Source organism: Rhopalosiphum maidis, chromosome 1 (assembly GCF_003676215.2).
Source record: "Rhopalosiphum maidis isolate BTI-1 chromosome 1, ASM367621v3, whole genome shotgun sequence".
NCBI lineage: Eukaryota > Metazoa > Arthropoda > Insecta > Hemiptera > Aphididae > Rhopalosiphum > Rhopalosiphum maidis.
This window is the reverse complement of record NC_040877.1, coordinates 7183804-7205184: the sequence shown is the minus strand read 5'-3', so window position 1 is coordinate 7205184 and position 21381 is coordinate 7183804. Positions and strand designations below refer to the sequence as shown.

The window sequence follows — 21381 nt, the reverse complement described above, 5'->3', positions numbered from 1 at the left end:
ATATATCTCTCTGCCACTTTTTTCATTCGTTGTATTTCTAGTATGGCCGTGAAACAGGCGGGAAAATTTAAATATTGGGCCAATTGGCACTTTGCCAAATAATTTAAACACAAACAAATACAAAACAAATCAAATATATAAGCGAAAAAGAGGGAAATAAGGATTTTTTTTTAAACACCTTCAAGTTTTTAAAAAATAATTAATCAACGAGTTTATTTGTTTGTTTAATTAATTATTTTTTTTTTTATTTAATTCAATAATGCAACATAAATGAGATTTTAAAGTAACTTTTTCCGTAAGGGCAGACTTCTTAATTATTCACATACACAATTTAAGAGAATCAAAATTTAAATTTAATTTAACTTTAACGAATACGTTATAATTATAATTAAGAGTTGATATTTAATTTTTATTTTAAAAACATTTTTTTTTGCCATACACTTTTGACTTATATTAATCTTGTATTCATAATTTTCAAAAACTTTTATAGGTCAATTTTTTTGGTATGTTAAGTACTTGTAAAATAATTTATGATATATTGCAATATTTACCTTGTACGACTGATGGCTAAAGCAGCTTATTTTATAAGTTATATATACTTTATATAGTGAGAGTAAGAAACTTAAAAAAAGTTTAAAAATATGTATAAAGTTTAAAAATAAAAACTTCATATTTTTTAAAATTAAGGTAATGAGTCTAATTTTGTGTAATACATATAAGAATTACAATAAAAGCTTTATCTTAAAAAACGTATTGATATTCAAGAGAAATTTTTAAATTATTGAATAAAAATAATAATTAATTAGATTTTATACACTGCTGATAAATAAATAATCAAGTATTTCTTCTTAACAATAGATTGTTTTTACAAGTAGACGGGTATTAACTGTCAAATTAATATTCCATACAATTATCTTATTACATGCTCATGTCATTCAACAACCGTTAAAAAGATTTTCTTAAGGTGCATTTAAAGTAAAAAATAATAATTATTTTGTGAGACCATTCTCACCTGTATACATTCACTAATTGAATATACTATTTAGTTAAGATGAACCATAGTCTAAACAGTTAACTATAGTATTATAATGTTTATTATGTAACTAAAATATAATATTATTTATTTAATGAAATTTAATCTGTTAAGTGATGGAAAGGTTTTTCTTTTTTTCATTATAATGGTTTCAGGTGATCAATTTAATATGTTTTATAATCTTATTTTGAAATTTTATGTATTGTAAATTGTAACAATAACGTTAAATTAAAATATTATGAACACGACTTAAAACCTAAAAATCAGATAGATTATTCTAATTAGTAGTTTGAAAAACAATAGATTATAAATTAATTAGAAATACTGGAAATAATCAAAGAGAGCGTTTTTAGAATATTGTGTTAAATAATTGATTAAACACAATACATACCTGAAATAAAAGAAAAGCGTATCCTTTTGGCGGAAAATAAGACTTGCTCTCAGCTTTATGAGGCCAGTCGACCACCAGTTGACCGAATCTGCGGAAACTAGCCGTGATTTCATCTAGAAAATAAATGTAAAACGCAAATTAGCTTTCATCGACAAAAATATTCAAACAAAAATCCAATTAAATAAGAATTTTATTTTTAAAGATTGGTGATAACGTTTAAACGAACCTTCATCGATATCGGGTGGCAAGCCGCCTACAAACACTTTCCTGGAAAACCTTTCGCTGCTTTCCGATCCTTGACTGTGGGGCGACGACCGAGATGGCGACGTCAGAGCTTGCACGGATGTATCGATCAAATGCGAACCAGGGTCGTCCAACAATCCCGTTTGATCTTCAAGTGTTTGAAAGAAAGGCGATTTACCTGGAAACGAAAATGTTGATTACATTTCGTGCACGCCTACGTTCACATATAATATATTGTATACATGGTTGGTATAAAATTATGCTGGACACAAAAAAGAAAACGGAACGTTTCACGATTATTAGAGCAAACTGTTTGTCGAATACACGAGATGCTTACCTACATTACAGGAGTGTACGAATTGAGAGGGGGCGTGCGTATGTATATATAACACTAATCTCCGTGAGAGCTATATAATACATAAATACTTATACGCGCACACACGAGTTCATAAAAGTATTTTCGTAAGCGCGACGAGATAGAAAATGTGATGCAATTATTAGCTCAATGATGAAGGAAACGACGTATTATATTGCTATACATATCAAAAGCGCACAATAGTATTATAGGAAAGTGTATATAAAATATATATAATATATAATATATATACTTAAAAATATATACCCTCGACTAAACGTATATATAAGACGTATCGGAGCACGGAATTTCATTCGCACAACACACGGGTACGCGCGGTGGAATATTTACCTTTAGGATATATAATATGACATAATATAATACCTATAAAATATAATATTTATAGAGTTGTCGTAGTTTTCTATGCGAGACTTTTGGGGGCATCGTCCCCTCCCCCGGGAAAAAGTTCAAATAGAAAATATTAATGATACACCCGACGACGTCATTCGACAACGTGCGAAGGATCGAGCAATATTTTTCTCTTTTCGCTCATATATACGACGCAGTGCACGGAGAATAGGAATACATTACGTGGATTCGGATGTTGACAGGTCTCAAGGACACAGTATGAGGGATATATTATGAGGACGACTAAGACGGGATATCATTCATTCATATATGTATATATATTGGTACAACAATGCGGTTGGTCCTATATATATATATATAATAGTATATGTATATTCCTCGTCAACCTCTTCACGGCAGAGCTGGCGGAATAGTATGACGAGTGAGAGATGACGTGTATAAAATATACACATATTATATACGTATCGCGCGAAAAATATGATATTGCCACAAAATCAATATACGACGAACCGTAATTTTATTAATGATCGTCTAACGTATGCGCTGCTACTCCAATTTGTATATAAATAGGTACCGTTAAGACAATATGTATAGAATACTATATTCGTCAAGATTCGAGTTGAAATCCGGATTAAACTCGTAACACGTATCCTGACTACGTATAAAATAGAAGGCTTGCTTTGGAATAGTTGTGTTTAGTGTAATTATTAGAGGTTTTATGATTTTAATTTCTGGATTATAACTCGGCCGCATATTTACTTGTTTACAGCTTGGATATTATCATTAGTCATATAAAACAATTTTTTTAGATAACAGTCAGTGAAACGGTCGAAATATTCGTAGCCACCGCCACCGAGAGTAGACAATAATAATATATTGTTATTATAGTTTCTATACAACTTAATGGTCTTAATGTTGTCAAAGATTAAAAACGAATCTTCTGTTGTGGGATGATTACAATGTACAATATGGAGAACGTTTTCACGGATAATAACATTATAATAATCAACCACAATCCAATACCATCGATAAAGAAAAAAACTACACTCAAAAATGTTGCCACCCCTCAAAATGTGTCATTGCTATAGTGCTTGCATATATGGATACGCCACTGTGTACAATTCACTCAAGCCATGACGGCGACACGGCACACCCCACGACCGAGTAAGAAATACGTCAAAACTATATACTACGCACGCATTTTAATCATCATTTGGCACACTGTTACTTCCACTACGCTTACGGCATGCCGTTACCACATACGTATTATTTATATTGATTTCGTGTATTTTATGCGTATAATTTATTTTGATACTTGATTAATTACTTGATTAAAGCCGACCGAACAGATTTATGTTTAATTTAATTTAATATTATAAGTGACTTGCCTCTATCATCCCTCTACAATAATAATAATAATAATAATAATAATAACGGGTAAATCACTATTGTGTAATTATTCAAATTTAGATAGAATACGATATATTTATATATATATACATTGTCATTTAAAAAATATATTCAAACGTATATGGAGACAGCTTTTGTTCTGTGTGCTTTAATTTAACGGATGGCAGAAGAATTATGTACATATAGGTATTAATAATGCCGGTGCCGACCGTCGTCTCTTCTTACTACGATCGTTCGATCGTTCCGTCGCCTTATGATATTATAATATACCTACTTTCAACGTAAAATAATACAGCGCAGGTCACCGTGTTATTCATATAAGGCTAACATAGAGAAAAAAATGAGAGAATACGGTTACCCCTTTCCTGCATATAAATACACACAAAGCTCAGACTACTATAACTGTTTACCTGCGGTCTCTTATACAGAATTTTGCGACATACACAAATCTTCTCTCTCATCTGTTTTTCTTTATTTCTTTCTATCTATATATTTATTATTTATATATATACGACCCTTGGCCCGAGTCCACAATGTCGCCTCAGGTTTTTTTTTACCTTTTAAAGTGTTAAATCGTTTCGACGGGTGTTTTTGACGATGATTTTAAATTCTCTTTGGCGAGCGTCTTCTTCTCTATGTACATCCATTCTATACGCGCTGCACACAAAAAGACCGTATATTTGAATTTTAAATTGTAAACTTTCGCTTAAATCGATTTCGAAATTTTTATACATCTTAAAGCGAAACTCATTGTAATATATACTATATATATTTTATGTTGTACTCGTATTGTGTGCTGTATTTTACGTGAGTATATCGGGTTTGATGATGTATTTTTTCTTACTTATAATATAGGCATGGAATTCTGAGGAGCACAACTGTTGATATGGCTGACTACTGCTGCTGCAGTATAATATTTTAATTACATATCTAATAACCTATAGTTCTATCTAGTTAGAGATTCTTTTTGTTTCTTACACGAGATATATAAATGTGTATAATCAAAGAGCTTAATTGAGTAATTCACCATAATTAAAAAAAAAAAAAAAATACCTATCCTACTATACTTATACAAAAAGTAAAAATAAAAACGAAAAACTATTTAATTTCGATAATATGAAGTAGTAATATAATATGTAAATACGTGACGCATCACAGTGCATTACACTCATCTGTTTACCAATGTTTTACGTTACAATGATAACGTGCGAACCAGGTCATTATAGATTGTGCGCATACGGCATTTAAGCGCTTTATATTTTCGCAATATAACCAAACCGAAAAAACTACACATAAAGTACGACTATATATATATATATATATATATATAGTATACATTATAGTATAAATTTTTTGTACAATATGTAAACCATGTCCCAGACAGATGTTACATAATGTTCAGGAATAATTTTCATTTTCAAATCCCATTCGAATACTTTCGAGGAATTGTATTCCAACGCATTCGATACTTTACACTTTAATATACATTATACAGTAAGCAGAAGGTATACACAATCTTCACGAGTTGTTTCAAGGGTCCTTACATCAAAAAAATTGATAATAAAGGGGAAACAAATCTAAACATTTATGACAGTGCAAAATTATTCCATAAAAGATAAAATAAATAAACAAATATATTATATTACAAGAAGACAATTAAATGCTCGATATACAATGTTTGCTATTTCCTAGCTCCATAACGCTTAAAAAAAATAAAGTAAATTATTTCATTAAAAAAAACAAAAAAGCATTACAAATAGAATATATAAAAATATCATATTATATAGGTAATACGTAAAATTAAAACCTACATAAAGAAAACGGTAAAAATTGTTCTTTATTTACGTTCAGATTGAACTCGAAGTAAATATTTCACAATAAATATTTATTATTTCATTAAGACGAAATTAGTTCTTTTTTGCGTCTCGCATCCGCATTATTATCGACGCAGCGGAAGGACAAAAATGTCTTCAAAAGATTCTTTTATTACGAAAAAAAAAAAAAAAACACCATACAATGCCAGGTCAGCAGCAGTGGCGGCAGTATGAAAGCGTCAGTAGCGCGTGGAAAAAATTTAAAAGAAAGAAAAAGTTTATTATATACTACGAAAACGATTGCTTCCGGTTCGGATATTATATAGCCGGATAATGCCGTATATCCAGGAGTTACAATGCTGCGCACTCATTACGGGGAAATAAGACGTTTTCTACGATGGACTTTTATTCACAGCCAACCCATATTCTAGCAGGGGTTTCCTCTCTACCGTATACTTATGTCGCAAGTTTTACGCATCAACCGTTAAGGTCATGCATCCAGGAGTATTCTATTTTAAATAGCCTAGTCGCATTTCAGTTTTTAATATCATAAGTTATATATTAAATTATCAATTATCATACATTTAAATAAAACAATCTAGGTACATTTTTAATGTAATTAATAAATACAAATATATTTTATATTGAGAAATTATATTATATTTAAGTAGAACCTAAAATAGAACGTGAATTAGTGTGCAGTCTATAGTATGTACCTAAGTATAGAATTTGAGTTCAAAATAATTAATTTCGAAGTCATTTTTAATACGGTAACACCAAAATAATAATAATATTGTTATAATATATTGTATTACCTAGTGAAAAATGCACTTATATTCCTACTAAGAAATTGTAGTTGCATCACTGATTCAAATTCAATCGACCGAAGCGTGTATTCAAAAATGTTGAATCCATAATACCGACTTACGTCCCCTTACGATCATTATAATATATAATGTATATTATACATTTTCATATATAAGATGACCCACGAACATATATACGTCGTATTATATATAAGTGTTATTTTAAAGCACTGTGAGTAATAATAACGAAAACTCCATTACATAACACCACTTTATATTAGCAGTGAACCGTCAAGGGACAGTCCGTATGTTATATATTTTATAATATTTTGAACGTGATTAATTTAAAACGCGGTTATTTTTTTATATATATTTATAGGTAGGTAGGTACATATATATATATTATATATACCCGTTGGAGTAATGAATTTTTCAAGCTCAAGATTTTACGACGTAATATCGCACACAGCGGCTGCAAACGTTTTAATCGAATTTGTATTACTCCTATCCGTAGACAAACTCATAATATATATATATATATATATATATAAGCGACGCGTTATATATATAGTTGAGTATAAAACGCGCGTATTTGCCCGATAAAATATTAAGTACGTCCGTGGAGTGAATTATTATAACGTAATATTTATTTTTACACGTTTCGTTGCAGAGTACATAATATAATATACGAACTGCGATTACAATCTCAGCGCGTCACTGTATATATAATATAATATATATACACATGAATATTGTAGCCAGAGGTATATATAATTTCAAGTCCGCGTAGCCACAATGTACAACGCGTACATTGTAGTATTATAATATACGATTATACAATTAATATGTACGCCGTACACCAGTGTACGATCGGGGAAAAAGAAAATGCTGGACAGATTCCGTATAAGGGTAGAATAAAACATAATATATATATACTATTTGTACACTTATTCACGAGACACAAGTGTTCAAAACTTGTACATAATAATGTAACCCATGTACGCGATATACCTATACAGATTGGTAAAACGATAAAAACATAAAAAAGATATAAGGTATGTGGTATAATAGGTATATAAAAAAAGAAATATGTATAATAATACAAGTATGAATACATATTATCAGGCACTTTTTACAGCCGATAACGACGACATCGTCGAAACAATTATGTAAAGGATGAAAAAATAACCGACTGTCGTGTTATACCTAATATATGATAATTAAATGTGTGTGTAAATAAATATAGATATAAGCACACCGGGTTATCCGTTTAACGTAAGATGTTTGTTTTTTAATTTTTGTTGAAAGCACGCATTTTTTATTTCATTTTTAGGCAGAGCATATAATATTCAGAGTATTTCTATCTATATAAATCAAAATCTAGAGAAGAAGTTATAAATTATAAATATTAAAACCGGAGAAAAGGTACAGGAATACTCCGTAAAATGTTGTTCCACTATGCCTCCTTGTCTAAGCTTAAGACACTTATAATTAATAAACTTCGTGCTTAGATTTTTAGAGATCAAAATATAAAAAAAAGATTATTTTCCGAAAATAATGTTTTGAAACGACATACAATTATTTAACAAAAATATTTTGAAAAACGTAAGTATTTACTGAAATAATGAGTGTCTCTCGTTAAATAGATCACCTCGTGTGTGTGTATACACATATATATATACACGAGAGAGAGAGAGAGAGAGAGTAAGAGTGAGAGAGAAGAGGGGAAGAGAGAGAAACAGGGACGATGGCGTAAAGCTTCCGATTTTATTTTTTCCTACAAAAAGCTAATTCACATGCAGGCGACTGTGGAAGCTGCAGTGAGCCAGCGCAGGCAGACACGCGCGCGCGAGAGGAATGAAGAGGAGGAGCGCAGCCGATCGGGTCGTCTCCGGTCTCGTTTCGCCACCACCACCATCCTCCGACCACAAAAGGCCGCCGACAACGACCAACCCACTCGCGCAAAAGCAGTCTACCGCCGCCGCCGACGTGCGCGCGGCCGTCAAAGACGGCGGTATTGCGTGTGACCCACTCACGCGCGCGCACACCCCTCCGACGGCCAGACGCAGCACCAGAGGTCAATGACACACGCACGTGCGTATGTATACTCTCTACCACTGACGCGGCAACCCAAGCCACCCACACCAACTCCGTCACACCCCTGCACCCTCCCGACGGTGATGGAGCACGTGCCGCTGACGATCGTTTTCCCTCTCACTCACGGCGCGCTCACTCTCTCTCGCTCAGAGACAAGCGCACACGCACACACACAAGTCGTGTGTGGATGTACATATAACGTGTGTACTATGTCAACGCGTCGTTGATACCTGTGCCGAGCTTACACACACACACACACGACTTTACGGAAGAATAATACTCGTCATATATTATTATAACATGGGTACATTATTAATTAAAACGTAAAAAATTAGATTCAAGCACCGGAGACCACCTTTTGTAGCTGTGGATTTTTAAACGGTTCAAGTGTTTTATCTTTTAAACCGTATAACCATTGTACCATATAAATTTTATATTCCACAGCAAAATATTTTTACCGAAAACATCATTAATGAAATAGATATCGTCAATCATATAGAGTATAATATATACTGATGGATTTTTTATAAGCGATTCGAGTCGAGAGATAGGGTAAATACATTATGTATAAATGGGCAAATGGCGATAATGATATTATACCCCCCCCCACAATTACGCATTTTTGCAGAACAGATCATCTCGGCTTTGATCAATTTTGATATATAATGAATCATAATATTAGGTATTGCTAGTTTAATAATATACCGTGAAAACAACAAAATGTTGAGAAAAATATTTTGTCTCTAAACACAAAATTAAAAAATATCGGTCTCCATTACAATAAAACAAAGTACATGGAAACATTTAATTTTTCCGGAAAAGTATATACTTTATGGAATATATGCTATAACACTATATATAAATATATAGTGTTTACATTTAGGTAAGTACCTACATATATTGTAACAGTACATCACTCACTAAAACAGTCCTTATCAGGACTACACAATATCAGCCAATCAGAACACGCCCTACAGAAAATTACAGTAGTCAAAGCCGTTTTATAAAATATAAGTTCTTCCAACTACACTAACAACCTGACAAATACGGCCATGGATAGGGGAGGTCAGGACAAATATAATGAAACCCCCCCCACCCATGGCTGTAATCAAAAAACCCAGCAAACAGCACGCAGATCCGTAAAGACGGAAAACACAAACATCACGGCGGCACACACGATAGTTTACTAGTCGGCACGGCGCACGGGTTATATACCGGTCGATTTCCGACCTCATACTACAGTCTTCAATCAACAGAATTTCTTCTATTAGAACGTATTTTTAATCAGTACGAAGAAGAGAAGAAAAGAGGGAACACCCAAGCGACACGACGACCAGCAGCAGTCTGAAAGTAACATCGACAAGTATATCGAACGAACGTTCCTCGTACGGACCGTGAGCAACCCATACGGGCATCGCCACACTCTTTCCGTACGGGACGACACCGCAATCGGCGATCCAAACAACAAGAAAACCAGACAGTCCGCGTTCTTCACACGGATCACGAACAACATAGTATACGGGTAGTTCCCCCCCCAATTCATCTACGGCCGCACTTGAGAGCTTGCCTTCCCGGGTCAGATTCACGATAGCAGTCGCTTCATAGCTAGACACTACTCGTGGTCGTCTCCGTACCCTCATCTGTACATCCTCTATGCATATGACCCTGAAGTGCAGATAGGGCGGAGCTTCCAGCTCGTCGTGACCATACGCCGTATCCGGCAATCCGCTTTCAAGCCTGGCTGCCGCGTTAGCGTATCAGCCCCATGCGTCTGTATATACTTGTATAAATTTATATGAAAATAAATAGAAAAAGTGATACCATTAACCAAAGCGGTGTCATTCACTTTTAACGAAACAAGCCAGAAGGCTATTGTTTCAATATATAGAATCGATTTTATCAACAACACAAATATGTACCACCAAAATAAGCGCGTTACGTAAATATAAGATTACCGCGTGTACACGTGACCCAAAGTCGACCGAGCATTAAACAGCTATAAATATACCTATTTTAAGTCATACTCCCGTGTAACGGCATGTGACTAACTTGTCAGAAACGTATATACCCTTCCACGGAGTAGAAAAAAAGGGTCTCTCATGACATGAAAACTAATTTCCAAAATACTAACTATGTAAGTAGCTATGAAGGTAACAAATAGAAATCCATTTTTAGAATAATTATTATCACTCTTATCACTGGTATACATGAATATACGTTGAAAATATGTTATCATGTCATAATCGAAACGAGATAAATTATCTTTCATCAAAAACGTACATTTCGAGTATCTAAAAAAATAAAAAAAATTTTCCACTTCGTAATATACGTACACATTGGTGTAAAGTTTATTTAATTTTTTGCTGGTATACCACAAAATTTTAGTACAAAGACGGTTTGAACGTAACTCGCTCGAGAATTATGTCATAGAGATCGGTCGAGTTATTTTCAAGATATGCGCACGACATCATGGTGTGCGCTTCCGAGGAGCTTGGCGTAGTATTAATTTAAATAGTTTTGGTTTTTACTATACACAAAGTCGTTTCAACAACAAAGGGAGAGAAAATATATTTTACCGTCGGTAGTTTTTCGGCAATAACAATCAACGGTTTCTTTGATATACTTGCTGCATAAAAGTTTTCTACGAAATCCCCCGGATAATCCCTTTGCAGTAAAACGTTTGAAGGACACCACGGAGGATTTCGGTAAAATTATTCTCGTTTTTAATAATAACTATAAAAATATTGCCACACAGTTCGGTTAACAATTCGCAATGAAAAGTTTTTCACTAGAACCGTTATCAACCGCAGACACGGTGTCACAATCGTAAATTATCGTTTTATTATGGTTATATATGCGTATACATTCAATAATTTATTCGTAATAGAAATCATAATAAATTAATGTCAGACTCGGTTAACTAAAATGAAAAAAAAAAAAACGGCAAATTAATTAACATGAGTTATTGTGTTCAACGATATGGTAAGTTTCATAAAATATGCGAATGAAACAACAACAAATATAATGTTATAATACATCATTCGATATACAGGGTTATTTATGTTAAATCGCATTTTGTGATCAATTTGTGAAAGAAATTTGTTCATAACTTTAACTTTTTTTCTGGAAATTTCGACTTAAAATATATCAAATATTGCAAAACATATAGGTACCCCTAACGATGAACGAAGTGTTTGATATTCGATATACTATAATGTAATATAAGCACTATAAATTATGGTTATATATTAAAGATACAAAAATAAATAAAATAAAATAAATAAAATCGGTACAAACAATATGAAGTGAAATAATTTTTAATAACCAACCATTCAATATAATATATATACATACAAAAATATAAAAATATTTCGTTTTTGTCAAAAACATGAAAAATGATCGTAAAAAAAATGTGTTTCGCGTGAAAAAAAGAGCGCGCTACAATAATAGTCTCGCATGAACGACTATGCGCGGTGATGGTGTGTTCTTGCATCATAAATATTTTTATATAGTATTATCTGTTTATTGTACGAGAAAAACGTCAAACTGTTATATATGTCTTTTAGGAATAGCGTGGGCCAACAGAAAATGCCGAACGCGCATACTATCAAGAGAAGATCGGGCACAACAATCTTTAACCCCATGGATAAAGGTGTCTTCTGCATGTGTCGTATGTATGAGATATTAACGCTATTATTATAACTCTGTAACTTAGCCGAGCAAGTTTCAAACCTTTATACACAAAAAATAAAAATAAAATGCGTATTTAAAATTCCTGGTATATAGCGGACTTGCTCGCCTTCCTATAACTCGTGTACCTATATAATAATAATGTAATATTATAATGTATTGTAAAATCCAGGTGCTAAGCGATGTTGACAATATTGTTAATACGGCCAAACGAAGCGCTTTTCGTTAAATAAAAAAAAATACTTCCAGTACTTAAAACACACCCGCGCCGAAAATGTTGCTGTTCTTATGGTTATTATTTTTTTTTTTTTTTATGATTAGTGATCAGGTTCAGGTGTTTATACTCGGAACGACCCATCATAAATCCAATTCACTGCTGTTTATGAAATTCGGTTACATTAATTTTATCGAACAGTGTATATATATATATAGGTATATATACGCGGCGCTTTACTATGCTATTACAAAGACGCCTAGCGAGAAATAATTAAAAGAAAAAACATTAATCTTCCGACAGAGAAGAGAAGATTATATTATATTATTAAACGGGAGAAAATTAAACGATCACGCCATTTTCAGACGAATAAACTTTAAAAAAAATTCTAAAATTATCAGAGAATTGAAAAGAACTCGGGCAAGGTTATACTATATATTATGTATCGTAAATATTCCGAGAACGATTAAGGATACACGTTGGGAAAATGAAAAATGCGATAATTAACCAAACTATTAATTAAAATAAAAAAGTTTTGCCAATAGTGATTTAATTGATTATATACATTTCATTTGCTCCTCACTATTTGTCATTAGGTAAATGAAGCGCCACACAAAAAAAAATATTTTATCGTTTGATTCGTTCACCATTACATTAATAAATTATTAAATACACGAATGCACATAAATTCTACCTATGCATTTTTGTACAAAGAAAAAAAATTTTAATGTCCCCCTAACGCAAACATTACATGTAAATACCAACTCATTATTAATAATATTTATATTTACATGTTATTATTTCTGCCAACGAAAAAAATAATGAATATGTGGTGGCGGCGCTTCCGTGCAGTGTATATACGCTGGATACTTAAAAACAATATTAATAAAAATATTATCACTATATGAGGGTGATGGTATTTCCTTTTCCTGTCATCCGAGATAATACATCAACCTAAACTTCGCTAAGTACCAGCATTCCCATTTGCATAATTGCTGGTACGTCGTTTGTGAAAGTTCAGACACTAACGACGCCATTACAGGGTTTGCAAGCATTAAAATGGCCGCTACACACACAAAAATTCTTGGACTCACAGATTGAGTGGTGGTTGGAGGGTATAATGGGGGATGATGTGTATATAGTTCGTTTTGTTTTCTTTTGATAACGTGCTAAATGTTCATCAAAGCAGATATGTTTTTTGTGCATATATATTAAAATTATCGGGAACAAAAAAATGTACCTACATCTGAGTAACATTTTAATCATATGGTAATACGCATTTGACAAATTAGATCGTCATGGCGTGCATAATAATACATTGAGTTATATGATTTTTAAGTCACGAAACGTGTAGTAGTTCATTAATCAAAGTAATATTGTGTACGCTTGTGAATCGAATAACATAATACTTAAAACAGTTGAAAATGTACAATTTTTGAAACGTTTCATTTATTTCAAAATTGAAATTTTTTAAAACATAAACTACCTACGCGAAAAATGCGATAATTTATATCTACTGTAAATTAAATGATAAACGAAAGCTTTTACATAAACAAGTAAGTATAGTATATCATATCATTATTACGTGAATACTGTATGCTCTAACAAAATCATTCGAACTCCGTAGAGTTATTGAGAAACATTAATATATAAGTGAATAGTTTTGAAATGGTATTAAAACGAAGAGTTAAAATGTAGGTCAAACAGTTCTTATTACAGGACCCTCTTAATGACAGTGGCCTGCAAACAGTAGAAATTAGACCCAAAAGTTAAAAGTAATAACCCATTATCGAGTGTTTTAGGTTTCATAATACATATACCCAACATTATATAATATACGGCGCAGCACATACAACATGTGTACACATCATGCCATTGCGATCAACACATATATCACACTGTTATAGTTTCTTGTTTGTCTCCGCGAGTGCCGAGCTAATAGCACACAATATATGTTATACATTAATGGTAATAATAATATACGATAATTCATAATAAATAAATGAAAGTAGAAATAATAAGCGTTTTTAGCTGTGCTTATCGCCTGGCATCGCGGTCACTAGGATGCTGTTACACATTATATTCGTACATAAATCCAAAAAGCAATCATCGACATAAATCACGTACTTATAATACGCGACCGAAAAAGTCAAATTATAAAATGCATTTTAAGTACTTGACGGTGCGCATATATGAATATGTGATAAATATATATATTATATTAAACGTGTGTATAAGCGCATACGTTATACTTGTAATTATATTATAATACAGTTGATTTATGTAGTAATAATGTATATTTTCTCAAGTTTTGCGCGCGCTGTATATTGCGGTCATGAAATACATAAACACTTTTGAAGTCTATTTTTTTTTTTGTTTTTAATAAACGACACGATAAATAATAAAAACTTTAAAAGCTCGCGTAAAGACACACAGAATTAAAAAGAACCACCGAATTTCCGGTTTTTAAGCTCCCGTCGTCTTCGTCGTAGGAGGTACGCGTACACACACATACATAAAAGTCGAGAGTTAAGTCTTAAAACCCTAAACTTAAAATCGACTCAACTACGTGCATATATATATATATATTATAAATTGGCATGGATTTTCTAAATATTGTAGTTTTTGTTTCGTCTATATCGCACCAGAGCTTACATAAGTTTTACAGACAGTATATATTCGCGTGATTCGTCCTTCCGGTGGGGAAAAAACGATGATATACTTATAGGTAGTAAGTCTTGTCATAGGATATCAAAACGTTCGAAACAGTTAAGGGAATTGTAAATAATATATAGACTTTCCAAATACATAATGATTAATTGAAAACACTCTATTTTTTAGGTTACTGTTTACTTTTTGTTTTTTGTCGACAAAAAATATTGTCGGATACATGTAAAAAAAAAAATCAAGTTCTTACATTATTTATATTGATGTGGTAAGTCGACTTTTTTTTAAGTCGACCATTATTTTTTATTTCATATACTGACAATGTTACCATACAATCGTGTATCGCATCCAGTGATCAGAGTTTAGATACACGTTAGCTGAGCGGTAGAGATGTGTCGTGATTTGTCTTTTTTAGCGTTTCACTACTTAGCTCGTTTTAACCCTATAAAATATGAGCATACACGATACGCGATCATTAGAAGAATAGGTATTCTATATTCGTTCAAACGTTTCGAAAAAAATATATTTTTGGAATTATTAAATAATCAATAATAGAGTCTTCGCGTTTATGCTGTATATAAAAGGCTTTACGAGGGAATATTTTCGTGCGACTAATGAGCGTGACGATATAATAAATTAACAACGGTTGGATGCGTACGCGCCATTACACTATTATTTATTTTGTTTTTTTTTTCATTTACCCTTCTATATAGTAATATAATTATAATACACGGCCATACAGTGTATACCGTGTGGCAGCAGCAGTGACTAATAATGCACCAAAATCAGCAGAAACGAGCGAATAGCGACGATATACCGGCCGATTAATCATGAACGATTTGGCATAATTATTATGATTTTCATTCGTTTATGGCGTGTCATACATGGTATATATATATAATATTATGATGCTGTATAGATGTGCAGTATATCCGTAAACACGAATAACGCGAAACATTACAATATATTAACTTTTTTCAGGACACACAAACAGCGAATATATCGCATATAAGATATATGCACATGTTTACATTCTACCTATATCATCTATATATATATATATATATATACATACATATAATATTTATAGGTATGCTTTTTTTTTTTTTTGGTTTTACAGTACCCAGCAAGCTTTATCGGAGCCACTAAAAAGATGGTCTTAGCTCGATGGCATCGTGAATTCGTTTATCGTTCTGACCCCCAGAAGAGGAATTTGTGTTTTTCTAACGTCATCGTCGATAATTTATGTAATACATTTAGAGAATAATAGTACACACATATATATATAATGTATTATATGCGTATATGTACCTATAACCCTTAACCTTTTATTTGTATTGGCAAATTTAACGAACGGAAGACCTAGTTACGCGCTTTGCATGAATCGATCATAAATTATTCAATGTCCATGTTTACCCCTAGAATTTCGTTGTTGCGTCTTCAGTGCGCGCATTTTTTTCCACGCATCATAAACTGCAATAATATTATAATGGTGATGAAAAAAAAAAACTGAAAAACGATGCGAATTTTATCGTACCAGTTTATGTTTGTGAGACGACTCATTCGGTATGCTCGCGTGTTCGGCGAACGAAAAGGTTTTAAATATAGGTTATCCGTATCGCCGCGGCATCGAGCGCGCGCGATAGTGATTTTATCACGCAATATACCTTCGGATGTATACAATATTATATTATAAATACATACAATTTACATGCATATATTGTGTTTGCTTTTTTTTTCCCCAGAACGTTTTCAAATAGTTTATTCACTTTAATTCTCTCCACATTTTACATAATACATATTCCCGAACGCAATTGTTAGTTTACGATCGGATACTACGGTTTGAAAATAGACATTTTCCCAGTTCGATTTGGTTACTATTATTATTATTATAAATAAACATAACACACACACACACACACAACATATATATAACAACTGTAATAGTACCGTACTCGGGGTAATTGTCAGGATTTAACACGCAATCTAAGTAAACTTAATTTCGTTTCAATTACACACTGCAGTTGATGTACAAATGTTTTACTTATTATGTGTATATATGCAATGGGTATTAAAAACATAAATATATGTTGTAGTTACACTATCGTGCTACGTTATAGAGATTCATGATGATGGTTTATGTTAAGAAATTTAATTTAAAATTTTTATACGAAATCAATCTCAGATCCACGGCAAATAATGTAATTTTTAAAGTTATTTTATGCGAGTAATGGACTTCACGGCATTTCGTAGCACAGTATCATATCATCATACAGCAACTGTATATTTTATAAATATAGTCTAAGGATATACAACGGTTATAATATGGTGGGTTGACATGTTATCCGAATATATTACATAATATTATACATACCGTCATAATATATCTTTGGTACACCTATGAGTTGTCAAACTTTGGTAAGTTTGTGATGTACATGCACCTACCTATATAGTACGTATTTATTTGATGGATATATCGAGGTGCAGATACAATTTAATATATAAATATATAGTATATAGTATATACTCATGAAATATTCATTAATAACTTTTAAGTTGCCGAAGCAACAAAACGCAAGAGAAGTTTTCATTTTCGCACAGTATCTATACCTACTATCTATAGTATAGATTCTGACATATAAGACGATTTAACAAGTATGCTCACCTCCATTTTCTCTTTTCTCTTTAATAATGATTTTATTAAAATTACAATTTTTGGAATTTTTAACAGTATAATTAAAAATCATATTTTCAAATGGGTATCTATAGATTTTTTTTATACAATTTAATAAGGTGATACTGACCTATTTTTTTCAAAAGAAAATTTTTTTCTATTAATTGTTATGCAGATGATTTTTTTTTATTATTTAAGTTAATATTGTAACAATAATATAGAAATTCGAACGATAAGTTTTTGACTTTTAAATAATTTAAATTAGTGTACTTAAGATTATTATTCTTCACAAATCTATTGGTTTGGATTATATGATGGATATTATGATTTTAAAATTATAGTAATTAATTTTATTCTATTATTAACATTAGGTATATAATTTGTAAATATTATCAGATATTATGAATTATATATATGAGTATAATTTTACTTTACACCTACATTTTAATTACTCAAATTCTTTAAATTTTGATTTAGATACATCAAAATGTTTATTCAAAAAAATATCTTTTTAATAATTTACAGTAGGTAAAAGATATAAGTTCGCATTTGCAAAAAGTAAGTTTTTATAAAAAACTAACTGTTTAAAAACATGGTCATTAAATATGTTTAAAAATAGAAGGTGAGCATGCTAGACAAATTACCCTGTATATAATTATTATTATATTATATCACTTTTGGCGTTTCTAAGTGATTATAAAAATATTTACATTTCATGATAAATATTATTGTATTTATTATTCGTGCGCTAGTAAAAACAAGCAAATGTTTTTCTTCCATAAAATGTTAACAATTTGTTGTTGTAATATGTTTTAATATATATATTCACATCGACTTCTTATATATACGTACCTCAGTGGACCCAAGGCACGAAATAAAAGAAAAGTTTTATAGTTCACATAAAGTACCAATATATTTACATTGAGTATATACAATATATAAACTTATTTATCTACCTACTTTAACAAACAGTATTTATATTTATTTTGTTTCCTAACGAGAATTTCCTTACGTTTATTTCAACGGAGATTAAACGACGTCTGGTACTAACTGAAATATATGTTAGACACAAGCTGCTCATATCAAAACACATAATAATTATATAATTGAAATTTCATTAAATTAATCCAGAAATTTAATTCATTCATGATACCGAAATACTATGATTTGTACAATAGAAGTATAAAAATTTATTTTTCGTTTAACAGCTACATGGAATAATCAGCAGCGACCAAGGGCCAAGACAAAACTCTTATTCAAATACGAGTGAAATACCTGACTCTAGTACTTTACATATAATTAGCTACGTGTATTTAAAATACGATAACTAATAATAGTAAATCAGTTTTTTTATGCATTTCTGAATTTCTAAAATAGTAATTATGTATATCTTACAGTATTCGTACTTTTACCGTTACATATGTATACGCATATTGTTCTGTATGTAAATCATCAATAGAGTATTACAAAATAATTATTTACCTATATTTACTTTACATAATCTATCTATAAATATTATACGGTGATGAGATTTGTATAGTTTTCATATAGACTATACATACTCATTTATACCAATACCGAATATAAATACATCATCATGATAAATCTTGTACCAAAGGTATGAAGTGTGAATAAAAATGGTCGAGTTGCAGTGTTAATAATGAGCAGAAACGTATACAATTATTATTATGAACAGTGTAGATAATGAGAATATATTATACCTTCAGGGTATTTTATTTTGTTATATAATCATATTTTATATGCATTTTTTACGGTAGTAAAAAAATAAAATAAAAAGCTTTTTGTATAAAATATGTATTAACCCGAGCTGTTTTTATATATACATGATTTTGGGAAATCTTAACAGGAAATTCTGAAAAACAGACATTTTGAACAAGATATTAATTTTATTATTTTAAGCGACGGGAGAGGTCGAGTAAATAATGGCATGGCGGTTAGAGAATCGGTTAAAAAGAATGACATTGGTTAAAGAAATTTAATATAAAATATGATTGGTGGGCTAACATTCTCGACCGGACCACTGCTGTCGTTCTCTAAGCTTCGCGTTAATTCTTACTATATTCGACGCCTATCAATTTTAATTAAACGTCAGTTACTGTTGCAGCGTGTCTTTCTTTTAGATATAATTTATTTAATGATTAAAATTAAGAAGACGTCACATAAGATTTGTTGTCTTAATCTGCCATTTACGAGTATAACGACGACAACGTTTCCTAATGACATTTTGTAAAATAAATCGATTCATCAAGAAGACGCATCAAAAGAACACAGAGATTCAGTGATTATTGTCGTTATGGGGTTTTTTCTTCTCTCGGCGATATTTCGAAGCTAACGCGCGAATTCGTGATATCTACGCGTTTATTGTGTAAAAACAAATTAAAGACAACGTAAATACAGTGAACAAATACCAGACCCATTGCGTTTCAACTTAATGTCGTGTTTTAGGTGTGATCAAACAACGGATAATACGCCCAGATAGGTAAGGCTGGTTGACCGAATCACCAAGACCACTGCTTGGTTACACCAGTCAATTCCTATAATATAATTAGATCATTCGGTTGTAAGAACCACTCGGTTATACGCGTTAAGTGTACACAAATCAAACGCGGTACACTACGAATAATATTAAAATACGAGGTAGCTATAGCAACGGTGTACATGTTAAAAGTGTTATAGACCAATATATAAACAAAGTTGAATATATTAACACAATATTGGTACCTATATGAACAATTTAAATATATACTTTATAAACACAATAATCCGGTATATAATCCTTATGTGGTTATTGTGGTATACATTTTACGCATATACCTTGTAAATACGTAGGTATAGGTATTAAAATTTAGTGATATAAATATAAACTATCTGACTAATAAATGTTTTCATAATTTATCAGCGGACTAGTGTAAATCACATACACTAGGCGATTCTTTTATCGGACAACAATTTTATTTTAAAATGATAACGTACATTATTAATTTTATAGTCTGAAGTAGATTATTTTTTTGGAGTATTTTTATGTATAAAAATCGAAATACTGACGAGTGGTGTATGAGTTATAAATATTTAAAGTTTGGTAAGCGGATCAGAGAGGTACAAGAATACCCTGGAAAATATTGGTCTATCATCAGGATTAATTATAGTTATAGATAGTCAATAACACTTTTCAAATCGAGGTAAAAGAGAGGTCATTGAGGATTAAAATAATCGTATTATATCATGAATTATAGAAACTATATATGGTTACTGATTTCAATCAATTAAAATGCTGGACATTAATATACCTATATAAATAAGGTATAGGTACACATACGCAATTTTGGTTTAAGATATAAACACTGTAATGATAAATATACTAAAATTAAAATAACTAACCTAAAGTTTATACAAAATACGCATTCACACAAATATTATGTTTATATATTTTTATACATATAATATACTAAAAATAGTCGTACTGGCATTATATACATATATAATACATTATACAACATAAATGGTTTTGTATAAACTTCAGTTGCAGATTAAATGTATCAATAACGTGAAAGATAATCAGACATTCGATGGGCTATAAAAACTTTAAAATAATAATAA

At 31.2% G+C, this 21381-nt stretch overlaps 1 protein-coding gene across 2 annotated transcripts in view; it reads right to left on the bottom strand.

The window, feature by feature from the left end:
- Positions 1-21381, bottom strand: part of LOC113560556 (cytoplasmic polyadenylation element-binding protein 2) — a 151821-nt gene that overhangs the window by 2880 nt on the left and 127560 nt on the right. For both annotated transcript variants that reach the window (XM_026966497.1, XM_026966498.1), the window contains 2 exons: positions 1651-1845; positions 1425-1537 (listed from right to left, as the gene is read on the bottom strand). In XM_026966497.1, coding sequence (XP_026822298.1) covers positions 1425-1537; positions 1651-1845 — 308 coding nt within the window. The remainder of the gene's footprint in view (positions 1-1424; positions 1538-1650; positions 1846-21381) is intronic.